The sequence below is a fragment of the Achroia grisella genome, unplaced genomic scaffold (assembly GCF_030625045.1).
Source record: "Achroia grisella isolate CSIRO2021 unplaced genomic scaffold, CSIRO_AGI_Agris_v1 utg702, whole genome shotgun sequence".
NCBI classification, from domain to species: Eukaryota; Metazoa; Arthropoda; class Insecta; order Lepidoptera; family Pyralidae; genus Achroia; species Achroia grisella.
The window spans coordinates 3814455-3834605 of record NW_026712999.1 but is presented as its reverse complement, the minus strand read 5'-3'; the positions used below and the strand labels follow the sequence as shown (position 1 = coordinate 3834605).

Below are 20151 nucleotides of genomic sequence, written 5' to 3'. Positions count from 1 at the left end.
TTCACTTGAACGATTTATATGAAATTTTATCTGCAGGTTCAGCAGGTCTGAGAATCCGCTGCTATCTATTTTTCATACCTCTTAGTGATAAGGGTTTTCCATCCCTAATATTTTTTTTATTTGTTGGATAATTTTTTGTAAAAATACATACAACTCTAAATTTTCACCCTTCTTTTTAATAGCGATTTTAATTTCTATGGTAAAACTATTTTAGGCGATCAGCTATTTTTTATATGCCAACTGGATTCTAACTCATGATCGTACATACATAACAAAGATTATGTATATTAATTGAAATATTTTATATTCCGATGTAAAATGGAAGCCTTAAAAAATCTACGTACATTGTTTCACCGTTGAATGAACATGACATGTTTTATATAAAGTTACGTATAAATGCGCCACATGTTTTATTTACTGCGCCGCTTTTATAAATTTTAATGCATGAATATTTAATACATATAAATGAATAACCTTCAGTATGACATATACAGCGCTATGCAGTCGTAAATTAAGATTAATACATAGTCGGCCTCGGTGGTCACAGGTTCAGTTCCAGTGTTTGTATATTATGTAAGTATGTATGGACAAAAAAAATATATCAGTTGTTTAGTACTCATAACGCCAGCTCTGCTTATTGTGGGACTAGATGGCGCTTTGTTAATTGTCCAGGGTAATTTATTTGTACTATTAATTATTTATTTATAGTACTTTAACATATATTCTACTGGACCAAAAAACTTAGTGCAAAGTCATTTATCTAGTTCTTTATGTAAATGATACCTGAGATAAATGACAACCATGCCTAAATACATAAACAGGTCTACAAATATTATTACCTCATTATGCCACAGCCGTAGCTACCTTACAATGTAACATACCTTATTATTACATCCTTAGACAGTACCACCACAGTTTTCCGAAATGACAACGCATAAAATGTACATAGACTCTTTACGCATTATCATTTCGGAGTACTGTGGTGTACTGCCTTCAAATGCTATTTTTTTTTTAGGGTTGACAATGGAATGGTGCCCCCGCCTGCGCTAACGGTTTACGCTGGCGGGGCACCAGTGGAGGATGATAAGATGAGCATGAAGTCAGATCAGTTAGCCCCTCGTGCAAATTCACCAGGAATTTAACACGATGGATTCCAGGGGGAACCGCGTGGAGGTCGACCTAACATGGTACATTGCTAGCAATGGGGTTATCAATCCACATTACTGACAATTCCCTTCCCCCCTAATGCTATATTTCGCCTTCAGTTTGTCGTATCCGTCAGGCGAGATTTGGCCTTCACCCATTCCATTTAAATAATAAAGAAGTCATTTGATAAGTCTAGACTGTTATAGAAAATGGATATAAATTACAATTAAAAAGACAGAAACATTGGCAATTGATATTGTCGTGAATACAACGCATGAAATGCGCAAATTCAGTATATATGAATTCAACGAGGCAGGTTCGAGTCTCGCCTCTGATCGATCTCACATCTAATTCAAACGGGGATCAAAATTACGACGGTCTGAGTCGAGGTCCGAACCCCTTGCGGTGCTCAGACTAATGTCGTATCCGTCAGGCGGGAGTTGGCCTTCAGCCATTTTGGATTTTGAGTGCCATCTGCACTCGCCCCCTATCGTCCGATGAAGCTGTAAACACCAGCTACAACCAATAGCATTAGTACTCTAATGCTGTTGGTCGCAGCAGATCCGAAATTATTAATTAACAAAAATTGTAAATGCTTATTGAACTGTCTAGTAACTTTATTACAAAAGGTAATGGTTTGGTATGGTTTGATAAGAAAGAATTTCACACCTTTATGATTTTAATAACTGGTACAAAGAAACTCGGGATTAGGAAAATCATCAAAGGCTGTTAGCTGCTATGAACAAAAATCAGAGTTTTTAGATGAGAAAAAGAAAAGAGAGAGAGACGAATCAATGTTTTCAACGAAATGTATGAAGATCTCGTTGAAAATTTTGCCAATTTATTAAAATTTTATATTATGTTAAAATGATTTACCAACACTAATAAATAAATATAAAGAGAAATTTACCTTTGTAAAAAAAACTAAAATATATTTATATAAATTATCTTAAAATCCCTTCACGTATAAAACATTACGTTATTACCGAGTAATATGGATCATATTTTATTGTACAATACGTCATAATTTGTTACCTTTTTACTGTTTTACACCAGACTTTGTACGCTGTGTTTCTGTTTGATGTGGCAGTGATATTACATGATAACGTGATATGATGATGACATGTAAAGGCGACGATTACTATAGTTCATCGGGTATTTCATTTCAGTAGCCTGTTTGCCATTCCAATTATATAAAATTAATAAGAAGGCAGGATATTATACTATACTGATAGAAATACTTAAATATATTTTTTATATACGTTAAGTACGTATATAAAAAATATATATTTAAATATTTCTATATATATATATATATACATATTCAGATCCTGACCTATATAAACGCTTATATTTATGAATACAAGTGTTTTACGAGCAACTGAACCCGCGACAGCGATGTGTTAAACAACTATACTACCAGGATATATAAACGTAGATCGCAAACATATAAAAATGTTCAAGCACACGATGTTTCAACAAGTACTTAAAGTTCTCGCTAGCTACAGCTACTAATTACTGTTAAGAACTCAATAAAAGTCCACAAGATAAAAAGGGACTTCAAGTAACGACTCCCCGATAAGCATCTTAACACTGGGGCGTTGCCCTCTTCCGTTACTGGTCACAAGATTTAAGAGAAATGGGAGAATACTTTATTTCCCGCTGACAGTTGAATAAAAATTAAATGAAGTCACTGTTACTAGGAAGAGTGAGTACTGAATTCTTAATTGTATTACAATGTAAACAACCGGAGTTTTATGAGAAGTTTTTAACTAGTTTGCCCCCTTTCTAGTTTTCCGTTCAGAGCATGTAGGTACATAGTTATTTTTAAACTTTCGTGATTAGTAGGTACTATTATATATTGTATAATATACCTAGTATGTAATTGTTACAGTACCATGCGAGGACTCGAACTCGAACATCGGAAGTAAGACGGTATACTAAACCGCTAGACCACCGAACCCGTCTAATATAGAAGAATTATAAATAAAGTGCGAGTAGTATCAAGTAGTCAATAAATGCATTAGATCTGTATCAGACTAATATATGAGGTGATTATAGGTTAGTTCTGCCAGCGGCCTAAGACCGACAGAAAAAGTAGTAAAAAAAAAAACTACAAATTAAAACGTACTCATAAAAGCAATAATTTATATTTCTATTGACCAGTACTAATAGTAGTTCATGTACTTCATTATAATTGTAATGTACACGGCAAAGTTCAAGACGATTTGTGAATAAAATATAATTTTCCAGTTCTAGAAATTCCACTCGTTAATGAGAGGTATAACAGTTACTTTTTCAGAACTTACCAACCATTTTTACTCGTGTTCAAATTGACTGATTCGAATATAATAACTAGTAACTGCTCGCTAGTTACCTACTCATTGTAAATAGTGGTTAACTATATAATTTTCTCTACTAGGATGTATAGCGAGTCTTTAAGCTATTATTATCGTAACGCAAACATCCATCAGTCACTGTTTATTTTGTATACTGACACTTATAGTCGAGGAGACGAAATTCACTTGTATTCAAAGCTACAGTAAATTAAAATACAGTTAAAGTAGAATATAAAGGGAAATAAATGTTATAATTATGTGATAAAAATCTACTGTAATTGTGTAACTGTGTAATCTACAAATTTACTCCTTTCATACTTTATGATAATTTTACAAAAGCTGACATGATTATTTTGTAATTTTTGACTCTACTTTTTCGGCTTCAGGGATCCTTAAGGCGAAAAAAGTAGAAATATTTTTTCAGTTCATTTATTTCAATAATGAATAAGCCAAGCGTATATAAAACTATTCTAAAATCCAATATTGACAGCATCAGCGGTATATCAATAATTCTTACAGATAAAGTAACAGATTGACAGACCGATGGACTTGCCGGAAGTGTAAAGGTTCCGTTTTACCTTTTCGGTTCGGATTCTTAAAAACGAGTTAACGAAGAATTATGGTATAGCTCGTTGGAACTTTGTCAAATATTTTAACCGATATGTTCTATACATTCCGATTAAAACATTTGACAAAAGAAATCTTATTAATATTGTAAATGCAAAAGTTTGTAAGTATGTTTGTTACTCTTTCACCCAGAAATTACTGAATGGATTTTGATGAAATTCAACATAACACATAGGCTCATATATGTATTTTACATTGAAATTTAATGCGGATGAAACCGCGAGTACATCTAGTTATAAATAATATTAACTCTGGACTATTTACGACTTCATTCTTATGTTCACATATACAATATACATATATGAAAACTACTTACTAATCTGTTGAGTCAGGCTTTATTTAAATGTTGTATTGTACAAATAAAAAATTCCTACTTTAAAAAAAATATAAACATGTCACGACTCTTACCCTAGAAGGGGTAGTCAGAGGCATTGTCATCACTTGACAATGTAGGCAACATTTCGCTTGGTAAATTTTAATAATAACGTGGTATTGGGCAAACCAAGAGAAAAAATACAAATTATATAACCTCGTTTAGTGGTTTTGAATTGATTTTTATTCTGTATGTCGTTCGTTTACTACCAACGTTGTAATGCAATAGACCGAGAATAATCGAATACAAGAAATGCTTTCCTCAACTATTATTCGCCTGTGTTCATTCACAGAGTGCCTTTTCAAAGAGTTAATACGAGTTCTTCCCTTCACTTGCACTATCGTAATGTGTTTTATTCTCCTACTTGCCTCGTACAATATTGAACTAAAGAACGAGTGGTGACACATTTTATTTGTACTTTATAATTAAGTAGAGACAAGAAATTCAATAGTTAGTTTTAACCGCCGCGGAATCATTTCATTTCAATAATTGTTCTCATTGTATTTTTTGGATATCTTTATTACATACATAAAGTTTCTTTCTAGATCTAGAAGCATGATCGATTAATTTTTTTATAAACAAATAATGTAATGTAAAAGTTGTCGATTCTGCTCATATCATGAGCTATGTATGGCCAATACATAAGTCATTATATGAGCAGATAATGTATAACGGATTATATGTCTGAATTTAGAAATTGCAAATAAAATTACCAAAAAAACTTCTTATTTAAACAACACTATTAAATTTACTTATTAAAAATACTAAATACGACCTTCTATAGTATGATTTTAATGGAAGAAAAAAGTATTATAAGCATGATTGTGTTATAAATATAGTAAATTTCTGAATCACTGCATCGATTTGAAAGTTATTATTATAGAATTACTATTAATTAATAGGCTACATGCAAGCAATATATATAGCTATATGCAAAACGAACAAAATTATGAGTACACGGGCGAAACCGGGACGGACCACTAGTTGGTCAATAAAACTGAAATAATTATACTGTATTGTTGCTTTATAAATGCGGGTGTTACAATCACAAACACAGGCGACGCAGATTATATACAATGTATATGTCGGCGAAGTAGATTTTCTAAATAGACGGCACTTAGAATGACTAGTTGTGAAAAGATCAGGAAGGAAAATCAGACATATAAATTCACTTTTATAGTAATCAAATATATATCTACTTAAATATAAGCGTTACAATTTTATTGCAGTATAGACAATACTATACAATAATAATACTATATCTATACATAGCTATCAATCTCTAAAAGGAAATTCCGCTCCATTAAAGAGACTTTTCTTTTAAAGCCAACTTTATAAAATCCCTGGTCTACGTTCAGCCGCAGGCTTGTTTACTTTGCATTTGAATAACAAGCAAGTCATTTAGGCAAGTAGTTTTAACGTTTTATTTCTTTTTTCTATTCATAATTTAACATTTTAATATTCTCCGTTTAATGGTAGTTATATTTATTATATAAATGGAAAATACGATGGTCTTCAAATTATCTGGTATTATACAACAAATAATTAAATTACTGTAGCAACACAGTTTCTACACGTGCCACCATCCACTTCCTAGAATCCAACCCGACGTTGCAACCTGCAGCAGCTGCAGGTAACGACAGCTTGAAGGTCGCGCAGCTGCATTACACGTGCCGTGCGATAAGGATTCTAGGAAGTGGATGGTGGCACGTGTAGAAACTGTGTTGCTACATTACTATAAGTCACTAGCCTATGTCATTCTAATGTAAGAGCTATATTATTGAAAATATTGTTCGCAAAAGAGTAACAAACACCCAAGATATAAAAGATACTTCCTGAAATAGATATTTTCTGTAATATTCTATTCGGTCTTCCAATACTTTTATTATTACTTTCAGTTAAGTGAACTGTTAGTTTTTTATTTATTTATTTATAACTCTTTATTGCACCTTAAAAAATACAAAAAAAAAAACAATATTCATAGTATACAGAAAGGAAGGCTGGGTACAAAAGGCGGCTGATTTCTTCCAGACAACCTTTGGGTAGAGAAGAAAAGACAGAAGATGGTGGATGGCGCGAATTAATCGCATATATAAAATTGCTAATTAAATACAGTTACAATATATGATACTGACGTTTTGAGATTAGTGCATAAAATTGTGTTATCATATTTAGTGCTTACTTGCCTGTTGAGTAGCTAATATACGCCGCTATTCAAACGAAGCACACACGACCGCATGTCGTCTGAGTATGATCGATCACAAGGTATTATGTTTGAAATCGATTGGTCCCGCTTTGTTCCTTGCAATAGCATAGATATCCGATATATACATATATACAAACTCGAGATTAATGTGTTCTTACTCAATATATTCTGAACAATATGATATAGTTTGAGAGGAAGTAAGAAAAAGTGCGTGGTTGGTATAGAAATGTTTTTTTGTTTATTTTTTTATGGATGATGCCGTAATTGTTTTTGTACCAAAACTATATATACTTCTTCTTTAGACATACCCTACTGATAGAGTGATTGTGGCCTTCCTGACGAAATGAGCGGATTATCTACGCCATCCTCTTTGGCGATAGGTCCCCGCAATTTGTCTCCAACTAACACTGTTTTGGGTTGTGCGAGAACATTCCATAAAGGACTGATGTGTAGTCGTTTTAAAAGTCAGTCAATCGCGGTAATGATTGAATCCGAAAACGTTTGCAATCTACATTAAATGCTCCTGTAAATGTATCAAAAAAAGATTATATGCAGGATAGGAGAATGAAGTTACATTATATATTAGCACACTATGTCAAATTTGTTATGAGTTAACCATATTCATAATTTATTTATTTATTTATTTATTATTTATTAACACTTTATTGCACCAGAAAGACAAACAATTAAACAAAGAACAAACAAGTAATAAGTAATAAGGTACAAAAGGCGGTCTTATCGCTTAAGCAATCTCTTCCAGACAACCTTTGGGTAGAGGAGAGAAGACAGAAAGTGGTAGATGGCGCAAGAATGGACTAGAGAAATAAAGAAGGCATCTTAATACTAAATAATATACATATATAATTTACACATTTGTACAATTTCGTCATGGGTAAAATTATAAGACGAGTTTCGATTGAAGAGTGATATGGCAGTTAAATTACAGATACGTGTAGGATGTGAGGCTATGGATTCCTATAGTTAATAATTGGATATATGCATCCCTAGATGATATTTTTGCCATCCCGAATGACAAAACATGAGGGCTCAGCTCCTTATTATTAACAATAAAAAACCCATAGGCTACGTAGGCGTCAAGTTCGACTATGTTATTCATTCTTAATTCCTGACGCATGGAAAAATATACAAAATTTCTAATACATACAAAATTATTAATATTCTATTCCAGAATATGTAATAATTCAGGCCATGAATAATTAGTACTATTAGAAGGATAACAGATAAATTATTTGATAGATCTAGATCAAATTTATATAAGCAATAGACTATAAATAAATGAAGATTTAACAAAACTGGTTGACGTGAATAAAATCTTTGAAGTAGTACATACAACAAAAAAAAAATACAATTGGTATGAAAAACAAATTTTGAAGTCGCTTGAAAAGAGGTATCTTTCAGCATGTTCTTTTTTTAACGGTACCGATAGTTATCTTTGTCAGCTCGAAATAATTAATAATATTTACTTCATTTATCACACTAATCATGCTTCATTTATCTGCCTAATATAGTGCATTTATTACCTATAATTGGTGCTATCTGTTATACTCGTGAACGGGTGTTACTTCTAGAGACTGGTTTAGTCTGGTCACTATGACTAATTTACGTTGTTACTGAAATAATAATCTTAATTAGGGGTATATTTAATGAAATGCTCATATAAATTTGTACTCTATAATGATTTTTATTTAATCTAAAGCTTGTTTAAAAGAATAAAATATAAAGTATAAAGTAAAAATCTTAATATTGTACAAATTTAGGTATTTATATCTGAACAAAGAAAGGCTCACGCATATTTTTTATTTTATTTTGTTGGATATTTTGAATGAAATGAAAATTCAGCTAAGAAGTATGAGTAATTGTCTTGTCTACGATTTTTTTTAATTGAACGTTGTTTAATTTTAGTTTAAATGAAAATTATCAATAAAGGTCATTACAGTTTTCATTTTGTACCCTGAAATGTTAAAAATAAGGGAATAGGGAATATAATTTAGGAAGGGAATAGAATAGATACAAGAATACTGAATACTTTATCCTGTGATATTACCATACGCATTTCTACCATCGATCGTACGTACCACGACGTTACTGTTGATATAAATTTAAAAGCGTCTCTATACAACTGGATACATTTATCCATTGTGTCCCATAAGATCGTGTGATATTGTGTCGTTTGACGGGAAATTATAAAAGAAACCATTGTGAATTCACTATAGGCAAATCTGATTTTAACGTTACCCTTTCACACTTCATCGCTTCCCAGTGTGCCAACACTTTTGTTAATGGGTGAATATGGAATGTTGCTATCGCTTGCTCTGACACTTGGAAGATCAGTGGGATAGATATAGATAGATAGAGGATAAGCATGAGGTCATGATTGTTCATGAACCATGATTGTGTCTTCACAATTTGACCAGACTTTATTAAGAGTTTTCCTTCTCTTACATTGATGCATTGTTCTTTATTCTTCTATTTACCTCATGATAATCTAATTATTTGTTACGTTTGATGTATTTATTTTATTGCCAGTAGACTTTATACAAACACACAATTTTCTACAGGATGTTATCTTTTATATAAAAATATACCTACTGTAATATGTAGACACCCATAAGTTTGGTGAAATTCAAACTAAGATTTAATTAAAGGTTATTTCTTATAAAATTTTATTTTTGATTTGAAAACATTTTATTGTACCCGTTTAAATTATTTACTCCTAATTTAATATTGTCAGTGCACCATTTAGTATTTTTAATTGTATTGAAGAATATTATTGTGTAACTTCATTGTAAAATAGTTATAAGAAAACTGTTGTTATCTCAATTAAATAGACATCTCTAAAATATCGTTAGGTCTATAGACAATATAAAATGTAATTTTACTGATAGTCTAGTTAGAAAGTAGATTAGCTAAATGCCTCTTAACGTTCAAGTAATCCGTCATTCGACAATTGATGACCGTGAGCAGAATGGATGAGAAAACTTTGAATTGAGATACGACGTTATAAAAACTTCGGAGGCGATATCTTAATACTTAACTTTTTAATCTTAAACTGCATTCTGGTGACTTAGTGGAAATTGTAATAAAAACTTCGTGAGCTAATGGTAGAAAAGCCGGATGCCAGAAGTAGAGTGTAGAAAGTCCTCCGCGTGGGAATCGCAGTCTCAACTATTTCTAGCATAAATCAGCTTACTTGATAAGCTATTAAAACATATTTGTGTGAACTTCTGTATTACAGTCGTAAGATTAAACAATTTTTTACTTAAAAATTGGTACCACAAAGAACTGGTTATTTTGTAACTATGCTCTGATGCATTATGAATCCGACGATTAAATGCTGTACTAATGTAAGTAAAAGTAGAGAATTTTATATGATACTGCCTGTACCCGCGGTTTCACTCCCATGAAATTTATAGCCTGTGTAAAATATTATAAATGCGAAAGTTTGTGAGTATGGATGGAAGAACGGATTTTGATGTAATTTTACACTAATATAGATTAGCCTATACATAATAATAACAATTCTTATGTATAGGCTAATCTATATTAGTGGGTAATCTACATCCATACACACAAACTTTCGCATTTATAATATTTGTAAAATATATATTTTTACAGATCAATTTACATAGCACCGTCTAACTTAAGCAGAGCTTGTGTTATGGCTAATGAGCAACTGTAGAAATACTTAAATACATTTTTTGTAAATCTATCAATGTTTAATATCATAGCTCAATTTAAGTATTACGAATTTCCTACTAAAAACCAACAGTTCAGTATAACTTGATCTTTTGATAACCGGTTGTCTTGTCAGAGATCTATAGTACTGGTCTATCTAGTCAATTTTAATACATACGAACTAAACGTTTAGTATAATTTGATCTCTCTACCTGTTAATGCGGAAATATTGCAATACCAATTTTTTTTATCATTGTCTGTCTTGTTAATATAGTTAATGTGAATTTACGATAAAAAAGGAGAAAAAAATCAATTAGATTTTTTAATAAGGGATTCTCTTATTCTGTTGATATTTAGAGTCACATTATAAAAACTTTGGACGCAATATAAAGAGAAAATTTATTTGTTAAGAGCTACCAATATTACTAAGCTGATTGTTTAAACTAAAAAATGTGTCTAAAAAGCGGGTTTTTATAATATTTTTTTAATGGTAAATAATGCGTTGGTGCGCCACCTGTTTTATAAATGTGCGTGCGCACGCCTGTGCTAACGCTTTACGCTGGCGGGACACCAGTGGAAGATGATAAGATAAACATGATGTTAGGTCCATTAGCTCATCGTGATAAATTTACCAGGCATTTATCACGATGGTTTCCAGGGGGAATCGTGTCAAGTTCAACCTGACTGATTGATGTAGACTGTGTGCTAGGACTATTATATGACCCAATGGGATCATCAGTCCACATTACTAAGAATTTCCTTTTCCCCTTTTTTATAATATTAATACTCTGAAGTGCTCAAATGATGGTTAGGTTTATAATCTATTATAAGTCGACGGTACACGGTAAAAGACATTTTAATGAGGATAAGAGTTTCTGATAATGTTGACTCATAAAAAGTCCCTATCCGAGTTAAGACAACTCACGCTACTCGCTTCAGTCCAGGGACATTACCGAGGACTTTATCATGTACTATAAAATGTGGGAATGGTTTTTGAAATACAGCAGTCTGGAATTGGAGATTGGTGATTAAGTTGTTGTAAAGAAGCAATATATATAGGTGAGATTTTTATTTTATTGTTTTGTCCGGATCCGATCGTATTCATAATTATTGTACGTTGTCGTAAAAATCCGATATTTAAACCACTGATTCACAACAGTTTCTCTTCATTGAAATAGAGCCTTCGCAATTGTCATACCAGATAAGAGAGTCAGAGGTATTGTCTACTACTTAATGGTTGTTTATTATTGTGTTTAGCATGTGTGTGATCACAAATATTCAGTGCGGAAACTTTACTACCGTTACGATCTTCTCTAATGGTGATAAAATTCCGACCGTTGTTAAGTCTACACCCATATTGCGACACGTGCTTTGCCTTTGATCGAGGCATCATCAGGCATTGAATAAAGTTCGGATATAGCTTGGAAGCCTTTTCTGCGACCAAACCGCAACTTGTCTCTTGTCAACGTCGGCTCGGGGAGGGATGGAAAGCTTAATTATGGGGCCACCCCATTAGTAGTAATCTAGTAATGTCATAACTACTGCTATCGCAAATTGTCATGATTTTTTCTTGACTAGCCATGATGGGCTAATTAATCTGATTTCATGCTCATACTATCGTCTACCATTACTACCATTAGCAAAGGTTTTAGGCTTATACAAAATTCATTTTAATCTATTCAAAAATACAGACATAGCGGTGTCGTGGTGAATAATAAGATTGACAAGCAATTTCGTTGTCGAGTATCTTTTATATTGAATGTGGCATAGAAACATGTATTCTATAATAACCTACAATACGATCTTTTTATTTTTGCAGATAAAATGTATTCTGGTGTTCTTTGTGCAATTCTGATGTTTGCTTGTGTGTACGCACAAGTTTCCATACCACCGGGCTACAAAAATAAGTACGTAATTGCAACTATATAATTTTTTAAATGCCAAATACTTCCGATAATATTTTAAGAAAGGTGTTAAATATGAAAGTGGATAGTTAAAAGGGCAAAGAATGGCCGAAAAAGAGGTGGATTGACTGTGTTAAAGATGATATGGTAAGAAAAGTAGTAACGTTATTTACTTACGTTATTTACTTTTCTGTTTGCATTTAAAAAAATCTATATAAGTATTTATATCAGTTGTCTAGAACCCATAACACTAGCTCTGTTTAGCTAGTACTAGGTAGCGTTTAGTGAATGTACTGGGTTATTGTTATTACTTTATAAGTTAAAGCAAATGTTTTGTTTAGGTATCCGCAGTATTATTATTCAAAGCAAGCCCGCCATACCAGAGATGTGACGTGGGATACACAAGTGGGTAAAGGAAAAGTCTTCGGCACACTTGGCGACAATGAACAGGGACTGTTTGTGAGTTATATATCTATTTTTTACGCGACTGGAATGACAAACTGATTTGTCGAAAATTGATGGTCAATCTTATGAAATGTTGCCACGGAATTATTTAAAATTCCTTTTACTATACAAACATTAGATGTCTTTACACAATATAAATTTTGCGCTGTAAGTAGCAATATGAAAAAATTGGATATTAGTTTTATTTCTGACTGACTAACTGATACCAATATTTGATATTCTAAAACAAAATCTGAGATACCACTATAGTTATGCTTCGGTATCATTGCTCTTATAATAAGCACAGCAAAATGTGGACGTGGTAAATAATACATTTAGCATACCAATAGTTAGAATGTCAAAGATAATGTCAATACGGACTGTAAATTTTTTGAAGAATTATTTTACATAATTATAAAAATAAGAATTTTAAGTAATCCCTAAAAATAACATTTTTTAATAATTTGTATTGTAGACAAGAATAACTTGCACCTCGATTACGTGAGCTGTCAAACAAAAAAAATTTTAAAATAACATAATCCTTTATCCTTTTGGCAGGGCAAAGGCGGTTACAAGCAAGAAATATTCAATGATAACAGAGGAAAGCTAGAAGGCCAAGCGTATGGCTCCAGAGTGTTAGGACCTAATGGAGATAGCAGCCATCTTGGAGGAAGGCTTGATTGGTCTAATAAAGATGCTAAAGCAGCACTAGATCTTAGTAAGCAGATTGGAGGGCGTACAAGCGTAAGTAACCTAAATTATTTACTTCAGTTTGTGTTGCTTAGTACGAGTATAAAACAAAGTCGCTGTCGCTGTCTGTCCGTCCCTATGTATGCTTAAATCTTCAAAACTACGCAACGGATTTTGAAGCGGTTTTTCTTAGTAGATAGATTGATTCAAGAGGAAGGTTTATATATATAATACATGTACACCGTGCGAAGCCGGGGCAAGTAGTTAGTGTAAAATATATTACGAAGATAAATTACAGATAATAAAAGCTACCGAGAACAAGAATATTTGTCGAGGTAGACTTTTAATCAAGCCTTTAAAAAGTCTGCCTGTAAACAGGCAGCTTATTTACAGTTTACAGTTTCCCTAATTTCAGTCGCCAACCAGCTTGCTTTGAGAGATGTGTTTTGGTTGAAGGATTTGATAAGCCAGTGAAATTACAGGATAAGGTATATGACATTTTAGTCTTTCGAAATGCCAATTTACTAGTGGCATCAAGGGCACCACTTGTTGAACCACTTCCTATCAGAGGAATCGTCAGCTTGTTTGAGATTGTCATTTCACAAAAATGCAAATTATAGCCGATATCTGATTAACTATAGAATAATAAAACAGAGATATTTTGTTACAATCATGCTTAGGTACTATTACTTACTTGTTACAATCATACTTTACCATTACGACCGCCATTTTGTTTGTGTTTGTCATTCTAGTTATATGTATCTAAGAAATTATTATCTGATTCACAGGTAACAGCCACAGGTTCTGGGGTTTGGAACATCGATAAGAACACTCGTATCTCTGCTGGTGGTGCCATATCTCAGGAACTAGGGCGTGGTAAACCCGACATTGCTGTGCAGGGTCAATTCCAACATGATTTCTAATTTGTCTGATAAGTATATTGTAACACCATATGTCATAGTTTATTACAATGTTCTATAAAGTCTTTAGTACTAGTATAGAATTAATTTAATTGTGATATAATTATAAGAAATAATCTTTATATATTACACACCAAGTGTAGTTTTACACTTGGCGAGGATTAACTAATATAACTCAAAAGTTTAAAATGATTATAATTAGGTTTTTAAGCACAAAAGTTTTTATGGTACATATTGTACTAGGTGTGCGATATTATGATATTATAATGTCATGACTAGGTAAAAGCTATCGTTTTCTCTTAGTATGTTAAGATTTGATAGGAAGTTGAGAATTGAAGTAAGTATAATTATAATTGTGGATGGAAGAGCAGAAGAACAGCAAAAAATAAAAGGATGGACTGTATGAAAGTTAATATGGCAATACGAAATGAATTATGAGGTGACTGCGAATAGAGATGAATGGAAGAGAACAACATACTGAGAAAAGCAGATGATGATATTTTGTAAATACGATTTTATATATTATAGTTAATTGTTTATTAAGTATAATAATCAGTATCTGAATTTTAAACTAAAAAAATTCGATTTCGATCTTAAAAAAACTTGAGGTCCGATTAGGTAAAATAACAAGGTTCGGAAGACGGCGGAAGGCTAGGCTCTTACCACGTTGTATTCAAATACACCTACCGAAAGATGGGCTAGTCATCTGTCATTCACCGTAACGTCGATAATTGACAACAAATCTGCCAACCCCATCCGGTACAACAGTCGTGATACTATGTATAGGTTTGGAATGCCAAGTGATATATTATATTTGATATTAATTTATCTTAACCTTTTCTAGTCGACTGGAATTCGGATTACAGTCTTTGACAAAGGGTCAAATCCCAATAAAGGCTTGAGTTTTGTTAACCGTTAAGCTTCTTGAGGTTATATTTCTTAACTCAATTTCGACAAACAACCCTCCTATATCGTTACTCTTACATAAATTGTATATTAAGTAGTTAAACTAAATTTCTTAAAGATGTACGATCTTTTTCGATATAGAAATACAATATTTTTTAAATATATAACATATTAAATATACATACTAAAAGTAAACTACTGGTTTTATTTATTCTGCGACGTGAAATACTTGTATACACATTGTATTTTTTATATATGATTGTTTTTTTTTTAATATTATAAAGTTATCCATTTGTTCACAAGAGCACCTGGCAAGTTTCTTACTCATTCTTCTTGGCTAAACCTGCAATTTGACTGATAGAATAAAAAAAATACTATTTTTAAACTTTCGTGTATAACATAAATTCCTTATATTATTAACCGGATTTTAGTTTGGGAATTCCAATTTTCCATACAATATTCCCAGAATAATTGTATGGAAAATATATTAGGTTACCTAATCGAAACGTCGAGCGAGGTAAATATTTGCCATAAAATTATTCCTGTTAAGTCTCGTTTAATAATATAAAAAAGATACTGTTCAAAAGTGCTGTTATACCTACCATGTTTATTTGAATATAGATTATTTTCATTTCTAAATTAATGAACATGGTAATACCGTTAGTAACTGAGTTACTAACGGTGTAATTTATAACAATGTAATAACCTAAGGTACAATATTAATAGGATAGTGGGATAGTTAATAACCGCACGATATTTGAAACCCTATAATGCATATTGCCGCAAGAGAATGCAGACAGTATCGAGGTCGTACTCCCATCCGGTGCAGGCTCGATTGTCCGCGCTTCTGCACGCTTGCTATTGTTTTTCCTTCCATTTCATGGATGGTTTAATGCAAACCTGCTCCATGAAGCAGCTATTTTTCATGTCATTTATATTCATCAGCTATTTTTTACCCGGTACAATTTCCTCGCTTTGATTGACCTGCATAAAATAGTTATTTTTAGGTCCTCTCTACTAATCGCCACTGTTATCTACGAATGGTCCGGGAGGCGATTGAAATTAAAAAACCTCCCAATTTCAACAAAGAGGATGGCTTAAAATTATCATCTACGTGGCATCCAGTCATAAATAAATTCAAGCAAAGTTCAGTAGCATCAATAGTCAATAAGTGTACGGATACCGTGAGTGCTGTGTGTCGGGTGTGTGGGTACATGAAAAAACTGCTGTCACTTATCTACATTGACATCGCTGTTACTCCAGTCAGCTCGTGACCACGGCTAGTGCAACCTAGTCGAAACGTCGAGAGAGGTAAATACGAGTACCTTTATTTGCCATAATATTTGTTCGTGTTAAAACCTTGTTAATAATATAACTACTGCATAAAAACTTGAACAAAATATAATATTTGGTACATCCTAATCAGTTAGTCATGCATATAGTTACAAGAGAATACAAACGAATATTGAATTCATGCGCCCATCCGGTATAGGATTCGAACCTATGTCCATGCTATTGTTTTTTCTTCTATTTCATAGACGGTTTAACACAAAATTTAAATTGATTATTTTCATTTAGTAAATGAACTAAATGAAAATAATCAATTTTAGGTTTTTGTTTGACTGAAATAGCAAACAATTTGATGAACCTCATACATGGTCATTATGCCCCTTATGTCTGTATATTTTCTATAAACTAAAGTGTAGTTTAAAAAGTAAGCTGCTTGATGGATGAGAGAGAGGTACCCAATTTCTTTGTACAACCACGATCAAAATTCTGACAAATCTGTCACTTGCAAGGTGATTATGATTAAAACACTTCTTGTGACATAACTATAATAGTTCGACACATGCCGTCGTGACACTTTTTGTGGATAATCATGTGTTCTACAAAGTCGTAGTACATCATTTTGTTCTATCATCAATACTTTTTGCAGCGCACGCGGTGTTAGGTATTCTTTATGTAATTTTTTTACACCAGGGGTAGACTTAGGACTTTTGACTTATTAGAGTTTTAGTAAGGATCCCTAATTTTTTTGGAAATATAATATAGCCTATATTACTCAGAGATAGTATAGCTTCCTAATAGTGAAAGAATTTTTCAAATCGGTCCAGTAGTTTCGGAGCCTATTCAATACAAACATACACACAAAAATACAAATCTTTCCTCTTTATAATATTATATTAATATAATATTATATTAATATTATAAAGAGGAAAGATTTGTATTTTTGTGTGTATGTTTGTATTGAATAATATAGATGGGGATAAAATTAGTCTTTCCTGTAGGAACATAGTAGTACTACTACGTGCTGGAGCACATTGTAAGATCAAAGTGATCATGCAGCATGGATGAGTTCGCTTGAATCGGGAAATACTACAGTTTTCTTCAGCATGCAAAGTATTATCGCGTCCTGTATGTTCCAAACCCTATAAAAAGTAAAATGAATTTGGCGTATTTTAGGTAATATCCACAATTTCATTATGATTCGTTAAGCGCTTAAAGCATGAAAGCGTAATCAAAAAGCTTTGTGTTTAATCAATCAACTCTATTTTCATTACTTGTTAGTATGAAATATTGAATTTGAATAAACAAATTAAACTAAATTGAAGTCGTGTTTATAAAAGTAATCAACTTGATTCAGGAAAAATATTAATCACAATGACGATTTACTATTTTTCAGTTCAGTCGATCAAATATATTTTTTTAGCTATCCGTTTCGTGTGAAATATTTTTACTTTTATTGTATTTCTTGTATAGACAGTAGTAAAATTCAATTACTACTAGGATTTACATTGGTATTTAGTATGTCCACAGCAAAAAAAAAGCAATTGGGAACTATATTTTTAATATTAATTATCATTAAAAGTCATTAATAATTTTTACGTCGCATCGTATTGAACGCAACACTTGACATGTCCACATTTCGCTCAGTATATTTAATTCAACGAGGCTGAGGGCGAGTCTACCGCTATCTTGTCGATCGATTTTTAGTATTTAACTGTTTACATGTTCGTAGTTTAGAAAAATATATTGTATACAGGTAGACACAAAGTTCTTTTCTTTTCTTTTCTCTTTCAGACCTTACGATCTTTATGGTTTTAAGTCAGGATAATTTTATTTTATGTAATTGATATAGCAAACATGCTGTCGGTTAATCTCGTAATAACCGTTGCCTACACATATATGGGCTACGGATATTATCGTTATCGTGAATATTCTTTATTGCACGAGTAAAAGTAGTAGAAGTGAGCGAGAGTATATCATGTGCTGTGGCCAAGATTCCACTCATGCATTGCCATCCCAGATGAAGATGTCACGTGTCACTCTTAGTATGTAATTTCACAGTTTTTTTACCCTACAACCTAAACACATCTTAGAAAGCAAGTTACTATTCACATGACTTTTAACAGTATACCTCAATTTGTACCACTGGGCCACGATAGGGCCAAATATAGAATGTTATTATTATAGTGTTCACTTATTTGTTATTTATGTCTTCTTGTATGTAAGTTGTTATCGACGTAATATCGGCTCGTTAGCCATAGCTCCACGTCTTTACTCCGCGGCGCTTGCGCAGGGAATCCCTTCCCTCTTGCGCACGGCGGTCCGTGTACGCTCGGCTCGAGACGATAGATTATAAACTGCTAGTGTTTCCACATACACTACATCTCTCTCCTTTTTAAGTTTATTTTCTTTTCAAGCATGAATCAATCCACTCTATTAGGTATTTGTTCCTTGGAGGCATGTGTGCTACGTTACAACGATGGTGGACTCATTTTGACACTATACTGCCACACATAAGCCGAATGCCTCTAGTGCGATTGGCCTTTGCAGCGTAACCAGCACCGTGATTTTTCCTCCTCGTTTGAATATAAATTACATTTATATATTAACTCCAATTTACTTTGTGTTTCACATACTTCACCTTTCTTCTTTTATATTTGTTTTCATATAATCGTTATTCCACCTTGTTATTGTGTAATATTATGTAAGATTAGTATAAAGCACTTCTGAAAAAATGTTGTATGTTTATGACCAGAATATCTCTACCATAGTAGTCACTACTTTATATTTTGTAGGTTTAGGGTAAATACTTATATTTTTTTCCATTCTATCTGTCTCATGCAATGTGTTATTTACATGTAGTATTTTTCTTTATTAATTTACATTTGAAAACTGATTATCTAAAACATAATCTGGAATTTCTTCAAAACTCCCCACTATTTATTATTATCATTCCATAAAATATTGATGGGTCCTGTGGTGGTATACCAGAATATTATTATTATAACAAGAGTTGCATCAACAATTGCAAACGACTTTCCACTATATTCTGTCTACACATCTGATATCAGTCCATGTAGTATTAATTAGGTATAACTATAACCATTCTTCATCGTACCAAAATTATCTCTCTTATCACCTGCATTAATTCAGTGCTAAGTGCTAGGAAAGGTTGTCAGACCAGTCTTTGAGCGATCGACATATACCACGTATCACCACAGCGACTCTACGTACTCCAGCAATCGTCAATTATATTAGTTATAGAAATTATATTTTCGAACAAAATTAATTTGTGTCCTATGACTTTTGATTTATTATATTTTACTGAATCCGTTCCATTTCACTCCGATAATTAATATGCATTAAAACTGGCAATTTTTTATTACTTATACCGCAATTTATCAACCGCAATTTAATGCAACATTCTATCAATTTACCTTTAATGAATAGGACACCATTCATCAATACACAATACAATGCTTGATGACCCCGCCAAAGACAATTTAACACAAACTGGACGTTAATACGCAATTTAATGCTTAACGACCCAGCCAACGCAATTTAATGCAACCTGTCCGCCAATACGCAATTTAATGCTTGACGGCCCAATCCA

At 32.5% G+C, this 20151-nt stretch overlaps 1 protein-coding gene across 1 annotated transcript; it reads left to right on the top strand.

Moving 5' to 3' along the window:
* Nucleotides 1-12211: 12211 nt before the first annotated feature.
* On the top strand, nt 12212-14355 carry LOC131850178 (gloverin-like). The gene is made up of 4 exons (XM_059200351.1): nt 12212-12294; nt 12633-12750; nt 13294-13479; nt 14214-14355. The coding sequence occupies exons 1-4, from the start codon at nt 12212-12214 to the stop codon at nt 14346-14348; spliced, it is 522 nt and encodes a 173-aa protein (XP_059056334.1). The 3' UTR covers nt 14349-14355.
* Nucleotides 14356-20151: the final 5796 nt, after the last annotated feature.